Source organism: Gigantopelta aegis, chromosome 4, assembly GCF_016097555.1.
Source record: "Gigantopelta aegis isolate Gae_Host chromosome 4, Gae_host_genome, whole genome shotgun sequence".
NCBI lineage: Eukaryota > Metazoa > Mollusca > Gastropoda > Neomphalida > Peltospiridae > Gigantopelta > Gigantopelta aegis.
The window spans coordinates 104,034,924-104,057,504 of NC_054702.1; the positions used below are offsets into that span (position 1 = coordinate 104,034,924).

Genomic DNA, 22,581 nt, shown 5'->3' on the forward strand with positions numbered 1-22,581 from the left:
ATTGCAAGCCATACCGCCTACATAACATTGATTAAATAATCCCGTTTACCACCTCACATCAAATGAACATATTCAGTCTATTGGTTTTCACTCTTTATCTGTGATCCTGTCTTGGGGCCTTTGGCGTGATTTAAAATATTGTCAGGTTTCTTAGTTAATTAGAGTGCAACTCATGCAGATGAAAATAAACACACTCTAACTCTGTGCTTACTGGCTATAATTTATCTTACAGCACTTGACGATAAAACTGTTTGTTGAAGCATTCAGCTTTAATCTGAATGGGCTAAGACATGACAAGTTTTATTAATTACCTATCTTAAACTTTTTATTTAAGTCAACAAACTGGAGGAAAATTTTACAATATTATACTATATATATATTTTTTTTAATATTTAAAAAATGTATTTAGAGTGATATTTCTGCTCCTATATTTTTTAACATCAGTGCTACATATTATTTCAGCTGAAAATAAAATTTTAATAATATAAATATAAAGGCTGGGGTTTTTTTTGGTTTTGGGTTGTTGTGGGTTTTTTTGTGGGGGGGCGGGGGGGATTTGTTTGTTGCTGTTTAGAAAATAGTAAAATACTTATAGCTGGAGAGGTTATTGAACTTCCTGTGAACCAAATCCTCTCAGACAAAAATTATCGGACAAAAATCATGACATTAACTGAAAAAATCCCTCTCAGTAATAATGACAATGACATTAAGATAGTTAATACAGATAATGGGTTTATGATGTGAAAAAGGAGTGTAGTCTGTTATGGATCTGTCCAAGTCAAAGCTGCTTTTCCATACAGTGTCTTTGAATACTAACCTTGTGGATTCAGCAACCAACAAGGTTATTAATGTGGGGGTTTTAAATCTTGTCTTTAAATATAAAGATCTACGGGGCAAAAAAATTAGAGGGGGAAAGTCATCTTCAGTGTTCATTCATAAACTGGCCTGGGAGCGGCAGTTCTCTTTGTGGTAGTTCAAGGAGGATGTATTGTCCAGAGAACGATCTCCTCGGGAGTGGCTCTCATCCTATAGACAAGGCACTAGATAGAGAATAGAATAGAATAGAATAGAATAGAATAGAATAGAATAGATGTTTAACGGCACTCCAGCACGAGCACTAGATAGAGGAGATTCATAGAGTCAACCGCTATTTTGCCAGATATCAGTTCGACTCGGCATTGTGCAGAGATACGGTCTTGATCACATTTTGTTTTTCAGATTCATGTACATTTATCCTGTATAAAAATGTTTAAAGTTCAACAACTCTTTCTGGTGGTTTTTACCATAATCATTACCGGCCTCAGTGGTGTTGTGGTTAAGCCAATGGACATAAGGCTGGTAGGTACAGGGTTCGCAGCCAGGTACTAACCACTAACAATTAACAACTAACCTACTCTCCTGAACAGACAGCTCAGATAGCTGAAGTGAACCTTAATTGGATATAAGCACGAAAATAAGTTGAAATGAAAAATGAATGTCATTTGTTTTTGGAAAATGTAGGTGGACCATTTGTTTGCACTGTACCACATACTGATCAGTCAGACTAATTGTAACTCCATTATGCTCTCTCTCTAAAATATCCGATCTTAAGCTTTGCTGGCAGTTCCAGTACACTTCACTGCTGAGTTAATGGTCAGTTGTCTGCTGGGTGTCAGGCTGCCTTGCAACTCTTGACACTGAAAACTACTACTTTCCTGAAAATATATTGTAAATTACAGAAATTGGCTATTTTTAGACAATCAGGTTGATGCAGACAGTGACATTTAAATGGTGTTGATCTGACCTAATCAAATGGTACATTTTAATTGATCCTAAATATTGAAGAAATAATCAAACTTCTGTGTTTGATTTCACACAATAAAACATATAATAAGTAAATTTTCAGACAAAGGCATATTTAAATGGTAGTGATGACCAAAAACCTAATGAAATATTACATTTTAATTGATCCTAAATATTGAAGAAATAATCAAACTTCCGTGTTTTACTTTACACAATAAAACATATAATCAGTAAATTTTCAGTCAAAGGCATATTTAAAGGGTAGTGATAACCAACAACATAATAAAATGTTACATTTAAATTGATCCTAATGTTGAAGAAAATGAATTAATTTCCCTGCTTAATTTACACAATACAAATATAATAAGTAAATTTTCTTTATTAATGCTTCTAAAGGGGTACATAGCAGAGTGCTCATCTGAGGTGGAGTGGGTCTCACTCACGGTCAGTCACTTTAAGTGAATTTTGGTCTTTGCCACATTCCAACCAATACAATACTGAAAATAATCATAGGTTAATAGACTGTAAGTCATAAAATATTAGTGAAATTCAAATAAGTAATATATTAGTGACTTAAAACTTTAGCGAGGTCATCATATCTAGAGCTTAAAACCCCCAAAAAGCTTAAGCTGTAGAATCAACTGAAATATTACTAAATTATCAACTTTGACATTATGCCGCTTACAGACAACTTACATTTAGTAAAAATATTGCAGTAATATGTAGGCTAACTAACTGTTGTTGTTTTTTGTCCTATTGGTTTAATCAATAGTATGTAATTATTGTTTTGTGTTCAGTTAATCTCTAACAAAACAATCTTACAAAAGTTTTTTGGGAACAATCTTGTTGTATGTCTCTTTAAATTTAGCATCATAAAATATTAGCGTCTTGTATAGCCGTGTTAAATTCACTAACATTTTATACTCTTTAGCATTTCCTGATAAACAGTATTTCAAATTTGTGGATAGACCATATAAACAGGAAATAGGAATCCCCATGGGCACCAACTGTGCTGCACTACCCACCAATTTGTTTCTCTGTGAATATGAATAAGATTTTCTGACTAACCTGGTTAAATCAAAACAAAGAAATCTGGCTAAAACTTTAAACTTTACTTTCCACTATATTGATGATTTTATGTCATTCAGTAATAGCAGGATTACAGATTACCTTACATTGATTTACCCACAAGAATTAGAAATAAAAGAAACATCTGAAGGTATTAAACCAGTTTCTTACTTGAATATTTGCATAGAGATTCAAAGAGACTAGACTCCAAAGTAAGCTGTATGACAAAAGAGATAACTTCAACTATCAAACCGGCCTCGGTGGCGCAGTGGCTAAGCCATTGGTACAGGTACAAGGTTCGCAGCCCGGTACCGGCTCCAACCCAGAGTGAGTTCTTAAGGGCTCAATGGGTAGGTGTAAGGCCACTACACCCTCTTCTCTCTCACTAACCACTAACAAACTAACAACTAACCCATTGTCCTGAACAGGCAGCCCAGATAGCTGAGGTGTGTGCCCAGGACAGCATGCTTGAACCTTAATTGGATATAAGCACGAAAATAAGTTGAAATCAATCAATCAATCAACTATCAAATAATCAATTTTCCTGTTATGTCGAGCAATATACATTGTACCTTTTAGTGTCAACATATCACAAGCTCTACATACATTAGGACTTGCATCATTCTGATATAGAAGTTGTTCCATCAGGATTATATGTCCAGGGACTCCTGAAGGCATTCAAAAAGTTTGATGGTAGACATTTGGAGGCTATATGACTTAAATACAACACATCACTGACCAAAATGATTTCTGATGCTATTCCATATTTTGAACGAGTGCATACCTTTTCATTTATGTGATGAAAGTCTTGAACATTTATTTGTTCATCATTTTAGATGAAGTGACAGACTTGACAGCTATGGTGGCAGTACTCATGACAGCTGCCACCTGTGGGGCAGGATATGCTCATCTTTCGCAAATACCTGATATCATCACTGTTTTAGCAGTGATTCATGAGGGCATGTATTTATTCCAGTGAGCTCTGTCTTGTGCTAGTTTTGATTTAGTAAAGTAGTCTGGGAAAGGCAGTCCTCTTTGTGGTAGTCAAATAGATGTATTTTCCAGTAAATAATCTTCTCAGGAGTGGCTGTTCTATAGATGAAAATCAACCACTATCGACTTGCCAAAAGTCCATTTGATAAAGGTTTTGTCATTCAAATTAATATGACTGTGCTAAGGTGCCATTAAACAAATATTCCTTTCCTTTCCACGTTTATAAGCAATTTCAGTAAAGGAAAGGTTTAAGATGTCATATGTTGGGGGGGGGGGGGGGGGGGGGGGGTGGGAAAACAAACAACATAAAAATTTACAAAGAAAATTATTTTAAAAAGATATATGTATACACATAGGACTGAAAACAACATAAAATGTACAATAGATGTACTTGTATTTGCAAGAATAGTGGAAAGATATTTATTAATAACAGTTAATAAGTAAGCTACTTTGTTATTAATATCTTAATAACTGTCTTACATTCATGCTTATTCCCTGCCATTTACTGTGAATCATCTCCAGCCTTTGTCTTTGTTTTTCTAATTACAGTTTACTTCAAGGCAACTATATATATATATATGTTTTCAAGCAAATTGTGAGAACAAATTTTGATGCTGGTCTGTGTGTGCCTTTTTTTCACCTTCTTTTTCAGGATCTCTGACCATTTTAATGTGAAGTATGTGTTGAAGACAGACGATGATTGTTTTGTTGATATACAGAATATTCTCAGTAGTCTGAAAAAAATAGAAAATAGAACTAAAGTTTGGTGGGGAAGGTGAGTTTTGTATTATTTATAGTTTATATACATTATGATTTGATAAACAACATACTTTAACATAGAAATTATTATTAAATACTCTCACTTCTGAATATAGCAAAACAAGATTTAAATTATTTTTGAAAAAAAAATTAGTTAATTTTTTAATGTAAATTTGAAGAAGTATTACTTAACCATTAAAAAACTTTAGGGTAAGCCATCATTAATTATAATTTGTGGAGTGTTGTACAACAGAAATGTATGTTCTGTTTCCCATCCCAGCCAGTGCCCTATGACTGGTATATCAAAGTTTGTGGTATGTGCTGTCTTGACTATTGGAAAGTAAATCTAAAGGATTCATTGCTGCTAATGAAAATATATTTCTGCTTTTCTCTAAGACTACATTTCAGAATTATCAAATGTTTGACATCCAAAAGCTGATGATTAATAATTTAATGTGCTCTAGTGGTGGTGTTAAACAAAACAAACTTTACGTTTGCTTTATGTTTAAGCATCAAGTATTCAACACAGGATGATTCTACTGTGAATACTTAATTAACCTGTACTGAACTCTCCACTTTATTCACATCCCAAACCAATTTATATGTATTCCCATTTTCTTGGTAATCACAAGATTGCCAAAAGTATTTTCTTAATGTGACTTGGGATGAGTATGCTGTGAATTAATGTGTAAATGAAATACTTTGTTATGGCAAATGAATAATTCCATAGAGAATATATTTCATTTAGCAACTGGACTATAAGCACTCTCTATCGAAATATGATTGTGGCAGTTAGCAGATGGAGTGAAAGGTAAAGTAAATGTAAAAGGTTCAAAGTTCAAGAATGTCAATTATAGCAGAGCTCACCCTGTCCATTGCCAAATTAACCAATTGCTAATTTTCATACAAAGTGGCCCCAAAATTTAGTATTTTACTAATAACATTTTCGGGAATATGTGAAAATTAGCTAAGACAAAATTATTTTCTATGTTAGCCCTGAAATAGGTTTAAAGCACAGGATGGACATAGAAAAGATATATTTATTAATTAAAGTTTCAATGCTTTAGTTTTTCAACATGAACAAGACAAACTTATTAAAAGTACAAGAGAACAATTAATGTCTATTATGGTTTGAGACACAAGGACATTGTTGTGAAATTAGTTGACAACAATCAGAAACATGGGAGGGAGTGCTGTTACAAATTAAAATGTAGAAAAAAAGTTAGACATAATGAAAATAAGGAGAATAGAAAAGGACTAGTTTGGGAAAAAAGTATAACTGGTCATAATATATTTACTAAAATGTCTATGATTTAGTTTTTTTGTTAATGTCCTGAACAGTGGTGTAGCATGGGTTGTCAGCGCCCAGGGTATTGTGCCCCTAACCAGTGGACCATTAACACTCCCTGAGTCCCTTCCACCAGTCCAGAATTTTGCACCCAGGGCAACCGCCCCCATGGCCCAACCCACTACGCCACTGGTCCTGAACATCCTATGGAGACATCATGACATATTCATCCTGGAATGCTTGCAGACAATTCATATTATAGTCACCTTGTCAAGCGTTATGAACATGCACATATTTTATTGAAAGGAAAACAATTTCAACCACCTAAATCATAATAGACATGATTGTTTGATATCACAACAAGTTAAAGGTGTACATGTGATGCACTGACATCTAATCCTATACTAGTATGGCACAAACTCCCATCTTGTACAAATAATAATTAGGATCAACTGAAGGTGTATCAAACAACTTATTTGTCCTGACTTTGTAGTTAATATTTGGTCATAGCCAGTGGAAAATTCCCAGTACTATTGTTACAAACAAGATTCTTGAAGACCTGATATATTTTTAGAAAATAATTTAAATTTTGACATTAAAAAAACCTACATATAGCTCTAGGAAAGAAATAATTTCAAAGTTTAATGTTTGCACATCTTCTGCATTTCTATGGACTCTTTTCAGTTTCCGTGATGAATGGCTTGTTGAGAGATATGGAAAATGGAAAGAGAGATCCTTTGCTTCATCCGTCTTCTCCAAATTTGCCTGTGGCTCTGGAAGTGTTGTTTTTGAAGACTTACACCAGTGGCTGGCCACAAACAGTGATTATCTTCATGCTTTTGAGGTATCAGTAGATTTTTTTTACATATGCAATGTCAATAAGTGCTAATTTCTCAGATCTAATTGCTTTAAAATTGTCTGGTCTCTAAAACTGGAGAGTTGACATTTGTAAGTAAACTCTATATGATTTGCATTGTCCTGCCAGACACCACAAGACAGACACTTTACTCCCTCACTACACAACAAATTGCACCTTCTCAAGTTTCTGCCCAAGTTTTTGCTTGGTCTGCAAGCCTTGACAGCATCACGTCTGCTTAAACTGAATTAACAGCAACACGTTTACTCGTGAAGGAACTGGCAGAATTGAGAATTGACAGACTTCAAACTAAATATGAAAAATAAATGTATTTACTTCATTTAACTCAACATCGTGTCTGTCTGTATGGCTATCAGATTACAAAATTGATTTTTCTTTTGAAAAATAATACACCTAAAATATTTTAAATGAATATGTTTAGTCACTACCAAAAGCTTAAACATCTTCCATCTAATAGAATTGAAATAAGAAAAGCTTTAATGCCAGATCAGAATAACTAAATCGTGATATGCGCCATGGTAATCTTTTGAAACTACAAAAAGACAAAACATTAATTTTAAGTGGAACAAAAATATATGTGATGATAAATTATTTGAAAACTATCAAAGAGAATGGGGCGGGACATAACCCATTGGTAAAATGCTTGCTTGATGTGTAGTCACTTGTCAGTGGACCAATTGGACTATTTCTCATTCCAGCATCATGACTGGTATATCAAAGGCCATGGTATGTGCTATCCAGTCTGTGGGATGGTGCTTATAGAAGATCTCTTGCTACTAATGGAAAAATGTAGCAGGTTACATTGCCAGATGTTTGACGACCAATAGCTGATGATAAATAAATAAATATCAACCAGTTATGTCATTAAACAAAACAAACCTTAACATTTGCTACCCATAAAACATAAATGTTTTGTAATAACAAAACTAAAAACAAGCTTGTATAATTTAAATATTGAAAATATAACAGTCCTAAAATTCCAAGAGAAGAAAGATATTGTCTCTTTTGTCTAAACATATACGGTACATGTATTTTATATCTTACATAGAAACTTATATCTATGATACATAATCATAAAAAAAATAACCATACACAAAAGATTGCCATCTAAGATAAATTCATGTTAACTCAACACATTTTATTTACGGTTACATGGCATCAGACATATGGTTAAGGACCACACAGATATTGAGAGAGGAAACCCGCTGTCACCACTTCCTGGGCTACTCTTTTCGATTAGCAGCAAGGGATCTTTTATATGCACCATCCCACAGACAGGATAGTACATACCACAGCCTTTGTTACACCAGTTGTGGAGCACTGGCTGGAACGAGAAATAGCCCAATGGGTCCACCGACGGGGATCGATCCTAGACCAAACGCTTTAACACTGGGCTACGTCCCGCCCACCTTCAGTTCAATGAACCCAGATAATTGATTTTTTATTGAAACTTGCTGTATGATACATTTGGACTCACTCTTAGTGTTTACTACATCTTAGTTTTATTGTAACTTGCTGTATGATACATTTGGACTCACTCTTAGTGTTTACTACATCTTAGTTTTATTGTAACTTGCTGTATGATACATTTGGACTCACTCTTAGTGTTTACTACATCTTAGTTTTATTGTAACTTGCTGTATGATACATTTGGACTCACTCTTAGTGTTTACTACATCTTAGTTTTATTGTAACTTGCTGTATGATACATTTGGACTCACTCTTAGTGTTTACTACATCTTAGTTTTATTGTAACTTGCTGTATGATACATTTGGACTCACTCTTAGTGTTTACTACATCTTAGTTTTATTGAAACTTGCTGTATGATACATTTGGACTCACTCTTAGTGTTTACTACATCTTAGTTTTATTGGAACTTGCTGTATGATACACTTGGACTCACTCTTAGTGTTTACTACATCTTAGTTTTATTGAAACTTGCTGTATGATACATTTGGACTCACTCTTAGTGTTTACTACATCTTAGTTTTATTGGAACTTGCTGTATGATACACTTGGACTCACTCTTAGTGTTTACTACATCTTAGTTTTATTGAAACTTGCTGTATGATACATTTGGACTCTTAGTGTTTACTACATCTTAGTTTTATTGAAGAACTATTTCCTGCAGATAGTGATAAATGTAGCAAAGTGACAGTTAATCGAGGGATGTTTTAAAGACTAGTATTAGTATGACGCTTCCAAATATGAAGATATCCAATCCTCTCCGAGTCTCCAAGAGGCAGATGGCTTTAATCAGAATTTTAGGTAAGAAAGGTTGACAAGCCTACTTTATGTAAAAAGTGGGGCTGATTCTAAACATAGCAGTCTTATTGACCCTACTTAAGACAAAATTGCCATTTTGGCCATTTTGGGGGCCAAAATTGGCCAAAATCAGCTAATTATACAGGAGGATTGTACTATACCTAATAAGCTTCTGAATATTTTACATTACTATTTTTGTGGTCAACATCTGGCCCAAGAATAACAATCTCATCAATGTGGCCAAAAGTACTTTTGGCCACATTTAGTCAATATTTGGCCAAAACCAGTCATTTTCCATAGGAATAGTAATGAAATTGTACTCAATATGAATAGCAGTACAATTTGTCAAATAAATCAAATTTATGAAGCCACATACAGACAAAAAAATACAAAATGGCATTTTATGGTTTTCAAAATTCAAGTTTAACCAAAACAATGTGGAAAGGGTACACAGAACAATGATATGAAGTACATCATCATCACCATGCACCACCATCATGATTACCACCACTATTCTGTTCAGTGGTATCAGACAACACATTCGGTATCTGACTGCTGGTAAACCACTGGTAGAAAAACTGCATTATATAGCTAAAAAAACCCATTATAGTCTATATCAAGCCAGCTTCTCAGCTGCAGGACGCTATACAAACAAAATATAAGAATGTCTTTGCTCTGGAGCTTTCCATTCTATGTTCCACCATCTGTCAGCAGTTGGGTTCCTCTTACACAAGTCAGAAACAGCCCTTAATGCCTTTCTGTCATCCAATACTAAAACCAGGCAAATGTCTGCTGCTATGTGTAGGGTTTAATATTTTACTAATGTGTGTACAAAACACTTTTTGTCTATTCTGAGTACACTGGGGTCTTTTTAGTGCAGTAATGTTAATAATAGCTGGTAAAGAGTTGTACATATTCAGAAATGCATTTCAAGTTTGTTTAATCTAATTACAGCTTTACAATTCATTGATTTTGAGGTGAAATGTTTTGTTATTGACATGTTTGTACTTGATTTTGACTTGCTTATTTTGAGCAGACTTATTTTGGACAGACCCTTTATTGCCTCAACTTTGGTAAACATGTAGAATTGCTCTTGCTACTGGAAGAGACAAATGATAGCTATACACATGTGGTTTAACCCCTGGATGTTCAAACATGACTGTCACCAGAGTGGATAAAATATTTGGAATATTTAGCATCCATGACTTATGAAGATTTCTATAATAACAGCAGTGCTGGCGAGTACATCATTAATGTACAGCTTTGGGGGACTAAATTGATATGAATGGTATCTACATCCTTTCATTAATAGGACTGTAGGAACAAAATGTGTTGATATTTTTCAACTTTATGCTTGGTGAAATTAATGACATTTTCTTTCCTTCAGTCGACTACAGTCATGTACGCTCTGTGAGCTTGTACTATCTCAGCTATTTTAATCTGAATGTCGCCCATGTGGGCACTGGTCACCACATGTGGGCACTGGTCACCACATGTGGGCACTGGTCACCACCTGTGGCCAAAACCAGTGTACAGGAAAGTTAAATACACCTTTTCTGTCACAGTTATAAGATGGATAAATGTTTTGAGTAATCATTGTATATTAAAGGCATAAAACCAACTATTACTGAAGAGTTGATGCATTATGTCCTAAACAAGTCAGATATGCCCTAAAGTTGTTAATTATTATTTATTACTACATGTAATTCAGTACCTATTGTAACACAAACACAGGTATTTTTTCTTCAAGATCAGTTAATTATCTATAAAACAGCTGTATTGGTATATATAGAATGCAATGTACCATCTCAGTGAGCTGTCAAAATCAACAGGACAGAATAATGTTGATATTATAGTCATCCTTCTGTATTAATCCTGACAGCTAAATCGCTCTAGCCAGTTCACCACAACTGGTATATCAAAGGCCATGGTATGTGCTATCCTGTCTATGGGATGGTGCATATAAAAGATCCCTTGCTGCTAATCAAAAAGAGTAGCCCATGAAGTGGCAACTGCAGGTTTCCTCTCTCAGTATCTGTGTGGTCCTTAACCATATGTCTGATGTCATGTAACCATAAATAAAATGTGTTGAGTGCATCATTAAATAAAACATTTCCTTCCTTCCGGACAGCTAAACTTCAGTATGAGGCTAGACAACATCATTACAATAGAAAATTATAGGTAGCTTGTTCCCATAGTTTGCGATGCATTGACAGATTTTGATGATCTGACACAATGTAACTATGTGGGCACTGGTCATTTCCTGTGGCCAAAACCAGTGTACAGGAAAGTTAAATACTTACACCTTTTATATCTAAGTGGTGCAGAAGAGGACATTCAAAGCACATATCATGGTCAGAAAGAGGTTAATAGATATTTTCTACCACTGGGATTTACTGACAATCATATATCCATGTTTTTATACTATGGAACCTAAAGATGTTTCAGATAGAAGTGATGATGATGACGTTGATAATGGTGACAATGATAATGATGATGATGATAGCAGTACTGATGTTGATTCAAACACTGAATATGATACTAATGATGACATTTCTGATAATGCACAACTAAAACCAGTTGTTTTGACACATTTTACTTTAAACTATAGGATTGTTTTACTGTACATGTAAGATATTTTGAATCTATACACAATGTTGGTTAAAATTTAACACTGATAGTCATAAAAAAGTCAGTTTGTAAGTTTATTTGTATTTGGCTTTATAAATGAGATTTTTCATGAGTTTTTATATACTATTCATACAGGTATATAGTCAAATATAATTATTATTCCAATGGCATATTAACCATATTGGGCTACACAATGGCCAAATGTGACCCAAAATTGGCCACATTGATGTTGTTATTCTTTGGCGAGATCTCGACCAGAAAATAGTAATACAATATATTGAGGCTTATTAGATACAAGATGTTAACACCAGACTAATCATATAACAAATATTGGATTGTGGCCAAAAAATGGCCAAAATGGAAGTTTTGTCTTAAGTGGGGTCAATAAGACTGCTATTTGTGGAATCAGCACCATTCTTTATGTAAAGTAGGCCTATCAACCTTCCTTACCTAAAATTCTGATTAAAGACTATCTCAGTTTCTGGTTTTCTAGGATAGAAAGTCAAATGTGTGAAGTGGCCAAGCTATAGTCAGGGAATGTCTTTTTTTTTTATACAAGCTATTTATTTCTGAGCCAATTGTTTGCTAAATTGCAAATATTTCCAGAACACTTTTACTTTTCTTGTTACGTGAAACCAAACTGAAATTATTTACAAAAAACATTTTTGTAGGAGGGTGGGATGGACTATTCAGGTAGGTCACAGTTCTGTTGTTGCACAGTGGTAGAGTGTTTGCTTGAGGTATGACAAGTTGTAGGATCGATTACACTTGATGAACCCATAGGCACTTGATGACAGGTTAATTTAATTATTCTCAATATACCACAATATACTCCCAAAAGAACCCTCTAAGGCACGCACTAGCCTACATACAAACCCCTAAAAGTGTTGCTATGGTCAAAGAGAAAGAAAAAAGAAGACAGATAATAATAATAATAATAATACAAGTAGTATAATTGTATCATGAAATTTAAAATACGATGAATATTTACAATAATTATTAGAAAGCATGTTATATTTCCATAAATTAATATGTAGCCTATATTGTTATAAGCATTTTCCCAACACTGAATGTAAAACTATTAATTTGAAAACAGACTTGAAATAATTGAAAAATAATTAATTAAACTTTTTAAATCTCTAAACTGGTTTATAAAGATGCAATAAAATGACAAATGTAGATATATCAAAGGTTGTGGTATATACTGTCCTGCCTATAGGAAAGTGCATATAAAACATACCCTGCTACTTTTTGGTAGGTGTAGACTATATGTGGCAGAAGCAGATCTTTCTCTCTTTTGACAAATGTCGAAATAACAATATGTTAAGATACCAAATAACCATAGTTTTAAACATACAGAGGTGCCAGTATTAATTAAATAGTCCTTTCCTTTCCCATAATGTTTTAACATAAAAAATAGCTAGATTATTATAGAAAAGAGTCAGTTTTGTAATTAATGTACTTATTGCATCAACTTTAGTCCCACATACCAAGAGAAAGGTAAAGCTTTTGTGCCTGTTGTTTCTTGGATACTGAGGTTTTGTTTTTATAGAACACTTTGACCAACTTTCTCAAAAACATGGCTGAATTATTCACTAAATAACAATTTGAAATAACCGAGACTGAAAAATACAGCAATTTTGCAAAGATGCCTTACATGTACTTCATTGCTTGTAAAGTACAATAATAGTGACTGAGATATCAATTTAATCAGCTTCAATAATACTTACCTCAGCTAGCTTGCACTTCAAACGTTTACATTGTTGTAACATATAGTGACACTCCTGTACTATGGGAGTATCATCATTATGCACTCTTAAAATACACAATACAAGTCAGTTTGAACTGTGTGAACTAATAGACAAAACTACATATATGTGGTTTTCTGATTTCTGTATTCCACGAGTGTATTTCCTGCAGGAAACCCCGATGCCGCAGGCAGAGGGGTTTCCGGCAGGAAATACACGAGTGGAATACAGAAATAAGAAAACCACATATATGTAGTTTTGTATTTATTACATACCCTAAATTGGATTTTTTTCTTCAAAATAATAATTTAGAAATTGTAACACTGCTAGCTAATGACGGGGATTTCTAAATTTACACAACTAGGTCAGCTGTGTTACTACGCGGACCGACGAACCACCAATTATTACACATAGGAATATAGTTCTATTTAAACAATAAACAGAAATAAGAAAAAACGAGTGAAAAGTTACCTATAATTTTAATGATATTGTTTGAAATGCCTTTTAAAGACAATGTAATAGCTAAAATTCACGAACAATATAATATTTAATTTGCTCGTAATACGTCAGAAAACCTTCAGCGTGCCAGTTTTATCAACAAAGAAAAATGACAAAAATTGTTCACTCAGTGTCCGAGTCGTCATCGGTGTGTTTTCATTTATGGATGTTCATGGAATTATTCGTTGCTGAAAAGTTTAAGTTAATATTAAATGTTCCTCCATAAATCATCGCTCCACTGAATAATCCGGTTGACAGTTCATTCAAGTTTTTTACGTGAGGAGACGGCATTGTTGCTAAAGTCGACGACAGTCACTTTTCGCACCCTTGTTTTGGCTTCGTACACAATAAATGTAGCATATCTTACCGTAATTTCACTAGAAATCCATATTTCGTAAAAGGTGCAATTTTTTAATCACAAGATTTTGTTCAAAGACATCCAGGTGCATTAGTAATGTTAAGAAAAAAAAAAAATTCGATAGCAATTTTACACTGGAATTTTTCCAAAAAGGAAACGTCATGTACCCAGTTTATGGTTATTGTAAGGAGATGCAAAGTGACGTCATTGGAATACTGACGTCATTTAAATTCAAAATTAGCTGTATTATTACAATACTGCGCCACATTAAAATAAAAACTAGTCTACTAACCTTGACCCCTGTCAAATTCCTATAACAAGCAGACAACGCTGTTTACAGGTCGGTATTTATTTATTTTTTTCATAATTCTGGACAAAATATTAATTTGAAGTTCTGAAAGATGAAAGAAATAAAACGTACCTTTTGTCAAATATATCATATCACAAAATTATGGTTGGAGATGTTTTATTTATTGAAAAAGAATAAGAATTGTGTACGATGTAACGAAGCCAAAACAACTACAAGGGTCCAAAAGGTGACTGTCGTCGACCTTAACTATCGTGGATTAAAAGCTCGTTGGTTAGTAGTGTTCCCATCTCAAGTTTTGGTATCGAGCTCATTAAATTGTAAATATTTGTCACCGTTTTCGTCTGTTTTCAGTTTTCCACAAAATAACATTTTGAACAAACCAAGCACAAACTTTGTTTACATATCGCGAAGGGCATTCCCGGTAAGCATGTGCTATAAATAGTAGCGTTGAATACGGTATAGATCCGGCAGTTGAGTTGAATACGGAAAGTTGTATTCAATTCTTGTATTCAGAGCTGTATTTATATAGTAAGATTTAATGGGTATGTAATAAAAATATATATATAGTAAAGTGACTTATCACAGATTTCTGTTTTAGAACGTTTCACTGTATCTGTCAGAAGATGTTTTCCACAGGCTGTTAATGATTTCCTCAACAGACCTGTACATTGCAACAGTAATTTATTATTAATAAAAAACCCACTTAGGCTTCATAGACCTGGATATTAACTTGGACAAGAAAGGTTCAAAAGCGATTTATAATGTACCAATATCAGACACAATTATCTCAAAGGAATTGGAGCCTGAACAATTTGATCATTTACAGTGGGGTGCAATTTTAAAATGTCAAGTGAAAAACAATTTAGTTTATTAGTTGATATTTTGCTCTAATAGCATATAAAAAAGAACTAGATAAAATTAATGAAAATTTTTTTATTTAAATTAACTTGGTTTGTTGCAATTCAAAAGAACATGATCATCGTGGGGGTTTTTTTCACTGTGTGTTGCTGTTCATGACTTTGTCTAGGCTATAATCACAAATCCCATGGAGTTTTCATTATGCGTAAGTTTGAACAAAATCATGTTTTCAAATAATTTATAGTTTTTTATTTGATGAAAAACATACAGTTGTTGACTCAGTAGTCAGCTTATCACTAGACATTAATGATTACCAACCTTTCGTGACTATTGCAAAGCTGTCAGATGCCAATCTGAGCACAGTAAAAAACTAAACGTGATTCATATTTTGATCATTAAAATAAAAACCTGCTCAGAATGCCTTTGTAATAAAGGTCTTCAGAGGTGGGTTAAAAAAAATTCAATGTGCTCTAGTTGTATCATTAAATAAAACAGACTTTAACTTTTAAAAATTCCTTTGCTGCTATTTAGTAGGAGTGCCCTATTTGGGGGGCAGGAGTGCCTTATTTGGGAGCAGGAGTGTCCTATTTGGGGGCAGCAGATTTCCTTTGTCACCATTTATTACCTCAGCAGGCACTCATAACGGGGAAAATAAAAATCAAATTTCTCACTGAGAAATTATCATACATTGGTCTAATGAACAATACTGTTGGAAGATTTGACGATTACAAACCAATGACCTTGTCGGTACTAAATATGAGGCCATCACGATTTGGCAAACACACACAATGAAGAATTTTTTTTATTTAACGATGCGTGTAACACATTGTATTTATGGTTATATGGCGTCAGACCACACAGATACAGAGAGAGGAAAACCCGCTGTCGCCACTTCATGGGCTACTCTTTTCGATTAGCAGCAAGAGATCTTTTATATGCACCATCCCACAGACAGGATGGTACATACCACAGCCTTTGTTACACCAGTTGTGGAGCACTGGCTGGAGCGAGAAATAAACAAACACAATGGCGTCATGTATATAGTTTAAAGAGTCTATTTTTGTGTTAAATTTATAAAAAAATGTCATTTTAATGCAATTCATTATAGATTTTGTATCAGAATAAAGAGAACGTTTGTTTTGGAAAATTATCTATGAATGTGATTAAATAACAAAGTTATAGCAATACTCAGAACAGTGCGTAAAGAGGTTTATATCGTTTCTATACATGTACGTGCATGTGTGTCGAAAATAAAGGCTTTTGGAGAAAAAATAGCTCAGGTAATAAATAGAAAACAAACTCAGCACCAGTTATTATCAAATTTATGTCCCTTGTGGAATAATTTTCATTTGTCACTCGCTAAAGCTTCTGATAATAACTGGTAACTCATTTATTATCCTCTATGTAAGAACCAAGATAGCCGTAGTTAAAAAGGACTATAGGTTTTATCTCTGTCCTTCTGTCTGTCCATCTGTAAATATATGGAGCTGAAATTTTGTCTATAGCTTTATCATGCAGTTACAGATCAAGTTTGACTTTGAAGGCAATTTACCCAGTTTTTACAGAGTTATGGTCCTTGAACTTAGAAGATTTGAAAATTAGTTTTTCAGAAACAAAATTTGCAATGCCTGAAGATGTTGAAATTAAATTTTGTTTATAGCTTTATTATGTACTGTTACAGATCAAGCTCAACTTTTGTGGCAATTTACCCATTTTTTACAGAGTGGCCCTTGAACTTAGGATATATGCCTTGTGTCCAGTAGAGAACATGTATTGCTTGTTTTCTATAATGTTCAGTATTAATTTGTCATTGGTTCCTTTAGCATGTGTTATAATATAATGTACTAAAGACAATTTCATCCTGTACTTCACATGATGAAATAATCAGCTAAATATTAGCATGAGTTACCCCAAACATTGTGTGCTATGACAAGTAAGGAATCACCTATGATACAGTTTGATCTTTAGAAATGTTCTGCTATTTATAATAAATCAAATAAGCATTTATGCTATAAATACTTTTAGAGGTTCTGTGAGATGAAAACATTTCCCATTGCTAACAATATTAACATTTTCCAATAAAAATGCTAAAAGCAGTGTCCCTATATCAACTGACCCAGACAGTACACATGTGAAACATTTAGCCCCTTATACATTTAGCCTACTTGAAAGAAAATGACATGTTACACGCAGCACACTATTTAAGAGATTTAAAATGTTTTTATTAGCAACTTTCATTGTTGCAGAAAGTAGCAATTGCATTTTTATTGTACCCTATATACTGTATGAATCCAATGTTTAGTGTACACTACATAATATCTATACACTTTATAAAAACAACTACACTGCACAAATGTATACTAAATAAAAATATATCAATTTACTGGGAATAGATACAGTGAAACCTGTCTAAACCAGATCATGCCGGGGACTGAATATATCCAATTTAGACAGGATCTGGTTTTAACAGGATTCTGGTTTATTCAGGGTCTGGTTTAGATACGTTTCACTGTAATAGTATTTGCACAACTAATTAGCAATGTCACATTTTACTTCCAATCTATTACTTAACAGTGCACCTCACACTTTGCATCAAAGTCCTTGATCTCTCTCTCTCTCTCTCCCTTCCCCCCTCACACACACTCACACATAGACACAATTACAGACACACACAGACAAACACAGACACACATTAATTATTAAGTCAGTGAAGTTTAAAATATGAATAGCTGAAGAAGACTAGTAACATGCCTATATGTACACAAAATAGTAACACCGGGTGTTTACTGCATTCTCTCTGTTTTTTCAGCCACACTGCTACTCTAGAATACCAAATTATATCATGGTGTAGCTATGTAGTAGTATAGTCAAAGATAGACAATTCATGTGGTAATATTTTCTATACATTGTCTCCCTTGAACCAGTAATACTGTAAAATATTTTATGAACTTGCTATTTCTCATTTTTTTAAAAGTGAAAAGGCTTAAATTACAAATTATGTTTGTTTCAAGTTTTCTATGCTTAATGTTTTAGCTATACCTAAATTATACATGCATAATCATCCTCATGATTTTTTTTAGACCAAAACTAAAATTATCAAACTTAAATTATATATACATTATGTAATATTTTGACAGATGATTAAAAAAATGTTTAATAAATTAAGCAAAACATTGTTCACTTTTGATGACCAAAATGAATGAATGAATGAATGAATGTTTAACGACACCCCAGCACGAAAAGGACATCGGCTATTGGGTGTCAAACTATGGTTTATGCAAAACATTAAATTTTGATGACCAATGCAAATTGTAATGTTGCACAAATGATAATGCCCATGACTTAATTATTGCTTGAATAATTTATATAAGTATTCAATTGTCAGTGTTTCTGCAAGAGATTTATTCTAAAGTACACGCTCAATGGGAAATGAAGCCTACCAGTAATTGTGCTGAAGTTATGATCATGTAGACAATCATTTCAACAATGTCATAATCTATATATAAAGTACAATCATTTCAACAATGTCATAATCTATATATAAAGTACAATAAATACTCTGATGTAACCATCTTTGTGGGGGCGGGACATAGTGGTAAAGTGCTTGCTCAATGCATGGTCAGTCTGGGATCGATCTCCATCGGTGGGCCCATTGGGCTATTTCTCATTCCAGCCAGTGCACCATGACTTGTATAACAAAGGCCATGGTACATGTATGTACTACCTTGTCTGTGGGATGGTGCATATAAAAGATCCCTTGCTACTAATCGAAAAAGAGTAGCCCATGAAGTGGCAACAGCGGGTTTCCTCTCTCAATATCTGTGTGGTCCTTAACCATATGTCTGACGCCATATAACCGTAAACAAAATGTGTTGAGTGCGTCGTTAAATAAACCATTTCCTTCCTTCCTTCCCTCAATGGGAAATGAAGCCTACCAGTAATTGTGCTGGTTATGATCATGTAGACAATCATTTCAACAATGTCATAATATATATATAAAGTACAATAAATACTCTGATGTAGCCCCCTTTGTCTTTGTAACAAATTATGTTTAAAATCATACAGGAACTTTTTAACATAAAAAACCAAATTATATGTAAACATTTTAGGATACGCATTAGTACCCTAAAAACATTTTACATATGCATTTTTACCCATTTTACACTGGAAAAATTCCTACTTTTATTGTTTTTGCTGCTTTGTTGAAAGGCAAAACCTGTATCCATACAGTTATAGTTTTAAAAATATATAATTATTTAACTACAAACATTATTAAAGTTTTCCAGTTTGAAAGAATTCAGATGGATTGGTTGGGAAATGTTGGTAACTTTTGTTGTTTGTTCAAAGTTGCAGCTAAAAACAGCAGATTTTGTTGCAATTCTTGGAAACAAATGAATTGTCTTAAATTTTGTCAATCAAACTGAGTTGACCCTATTGCTATAAATAGGAAGATAGGGGACTTCATAAATTCTATCTTGGATGCAGGAGCTAACAGTGGTCAGAACTTGCGCCCATAAGTGTGTGCTGTAACAGCTTGTTCTGAATGTGCACGTAAAACCACTGAGACCTTAACTCGACTTTATAAAAAGGAGTCTTGTTTAAGACTTATTTTATATAATGAACAGCCTGGTTTCTGATGTTTAATACTATTTTCACAATTGTTTGTAGGGTGAAGATGTGGCAATGGGGATCTGGTTGGCTGCCATCAACCCATCATACATACAGGTAGAAAATCATTTTTCTCTCCATGTCAATATTTTGCTAATGACACTTTGCAGTTACCTGGTATGTTTTTAATTAATAAGGGTGGATATTTTGATTATTTAGTTTTAATTAATTATATGTAATAATTTAAATGTTCATGTGTATCATTAGATTTGTATGGCAACTGCCACATTCATTTCCCACTGAAAGCAACAATGGGGTTTTTGTTAACTAGAATGGGTTGTAAAATGTTATACATATTAGAAATATATTATGAAAGTTATTTAACCATTCCACAGCATCTTGTTTTTATATTTTTAAAAAAGGTTTTCTTTTTAGTTTTAAACTATATTCTAGGCTTGTATTTTTCAATCATGTTTATTGCTGTATGACAGTTATTGAAGATATAACAATCTGGGTTTGTAGTTTTTTGTTTATTATTGTAGGACAGCAACTCAAAGTATGACAATATGATGATTTGTTTATTGTTGTAGGACAATAACTGGAATTATGACAATCTGTGTATCTAATGTTTGTTTCTTGTTGCAGGACAGTAACTGGGAATATATAACAATCTGGATATGTCGTGTTTTGTTTCTTATTGTAGGACAGCAACTGGAGTTATGACAATCTAGATATGTTGTATTCTGTTTATTGTTGTAGAACAGTAACTAGGAATGTAACAATCTGGATATGTTGTATTTTGTTTATTGTTGTAGGACAGTAACTGGAGTTATGACAATCTGGATATGTTGTATTTTGTTTGTCGTTGTAGGACAGTAACTGGAAATGTGACAAGACATGTACCACAGGACTATATACACTGCCAGAACTGACACCACAGGAAATGAGACGGCACTGGAGAAACAAAATAAACTGTGATGATCCCTGTAAAACATGTTAATGGGTTGAATCCATTTTATCACAACTTTACAAAGAATATTTTATCAATGGTTATGCCAGATAACAAAGACACACTTGGATGAAAAAAAAGAAGTTTGTTTTGTTTAATGACACCACTAGAGAACATTGATATTTGGTAATTTTGACATATAGTCTTGAAGTCACCTGCTGCATGTTTCCATTTGTGGCAAGGGATCATTTATATGCACCATCCCACGCACAGGATAGCACATACCACGTCTTTCGATATACCAGTCGTGGTGCACTGGCTGGAACGAGAAATAGCCCAATGGGCCCACTGATGGGGATCGATCCTAGACTGACTGTGCATCAGGTGAGCGCTTTACCACTGAGCTATGTCCTGCCCCCTCACTTGGATGAGGTCTGGAAAAAAGTCTGTGATATACAACTATGCAATACCATCAAAATACATGTATATGATAAAATGGTGAAAATCTTTGTTCAAATAGTCACACAAATTGTTGGTCTAGTTTTCTGAATAAAGTGGGTAAATGTTTCTTATATAGGCCTTATTTAACAAATTAAATTTTTTAAAAAGAAAAGAAAAAAAAGAATAGTTGGGTTTTTCATTATTTACATTTTCCATCTGCTTTTTGTTTACCACAGCAACCATGTTTTAAGACATTTATCATTTTTAAAGGGCATTTATTGTTTATTGCATATATGAAATAATATTTAATTCTTAGAATATATCACATCATTGAACAGTTTCATTCATAATCTAAACATATTACCACTGATCTTTGCTTATGATTCTTGCAAGTTGAAAATTATGTTAGCATAAATAAATGCTTCAGTTGAAAAAAACCTATGAAGTGCAGAAAAACTAACACCTATTAATATTATATTAGTGTAGGTAGCTATTTCTTTCACAAAAAGTGCACTATATATAAACATACCTTTGTGTGAAGACCAATAGTGAATGTTTTGTTTGTGCTGGGGTTTTATTACAAACACCCATACCCACAAACAAATAAGCATATAAACAACTGATGCATAGTGTTAAAAATGGTTTTATTGTAAATGAACTAATGTAAAACAACAAACCATGAAGAATAATATGCACAAAATGAGCCATGCTGTGGTTACTTTGACATAAAATAACAAAATGCAAATTAGATGGATAACCACTCTGTATATAAAAGGCACACATTGGAGGCAATACATATACATGTATGTGCATATTTGGGTACAAAAGTAAAACAAAAATATAACAGTAACTAATATTAATAACTCATGTTGGCAATTAGTACAGATATTACAACAAGAAACATGACACTTTAATCTGAAATCGACGGCTGCATTGTGTTGTTGTTGTGTTGTTGTTTTGTTTTATGTATATCCAATATCTTAAATCATTTTGTAATTTTTTTTAATAAGTTACTGTAAAATAATAGTTAACTGATTGGTAAGATGGGTAACATACCAGCTAAATCTAGATCCCCGAATTTCACAGAAGATTGTTTCTAATAGTGTGTTGACAAAATTGAGCAACTGAAAGTCCATTATCATGTACC

General features: G+C 33.4%; 1 protein-coding gene across 1 annotated transcript in view; it reads left to right on the plus strand.

The window, feature by feature from the left end:
* The window catches only part of LOC121371645 (UDP-GalNAc:beta-1,3-N-acetylgalactosaminyltransferase 2-like), a 432,378-nt gene extending 411,142 nt beyond the window's left edge, over positions 1-21,236 (plus strand). Inside the window, exons 10-13 of the mRNA XM_041497686.1 lie at positions 4,496-4,618; positions 6,575-6,734; positions 20,105-20,161; positions 20,916-21,236. Of these exons, the coding sequence (XP_041353620.1) occupies positions 4,496-4,618; positions 6,575-6,734; positions 20,105-20,161; positions 20,916-21,044 (469 nt within the window). The 3' untranslated portion in view covers positions 21,045-21,236. The remainder of the gene's footprint in view (positions 1-4,495; positions 4,619-6,574; positions 6,735-20,104; positions 20,162-20,915) is intronic.
* Positions 21,237-22,581: the final 1,345 nt, after the last annotated feature.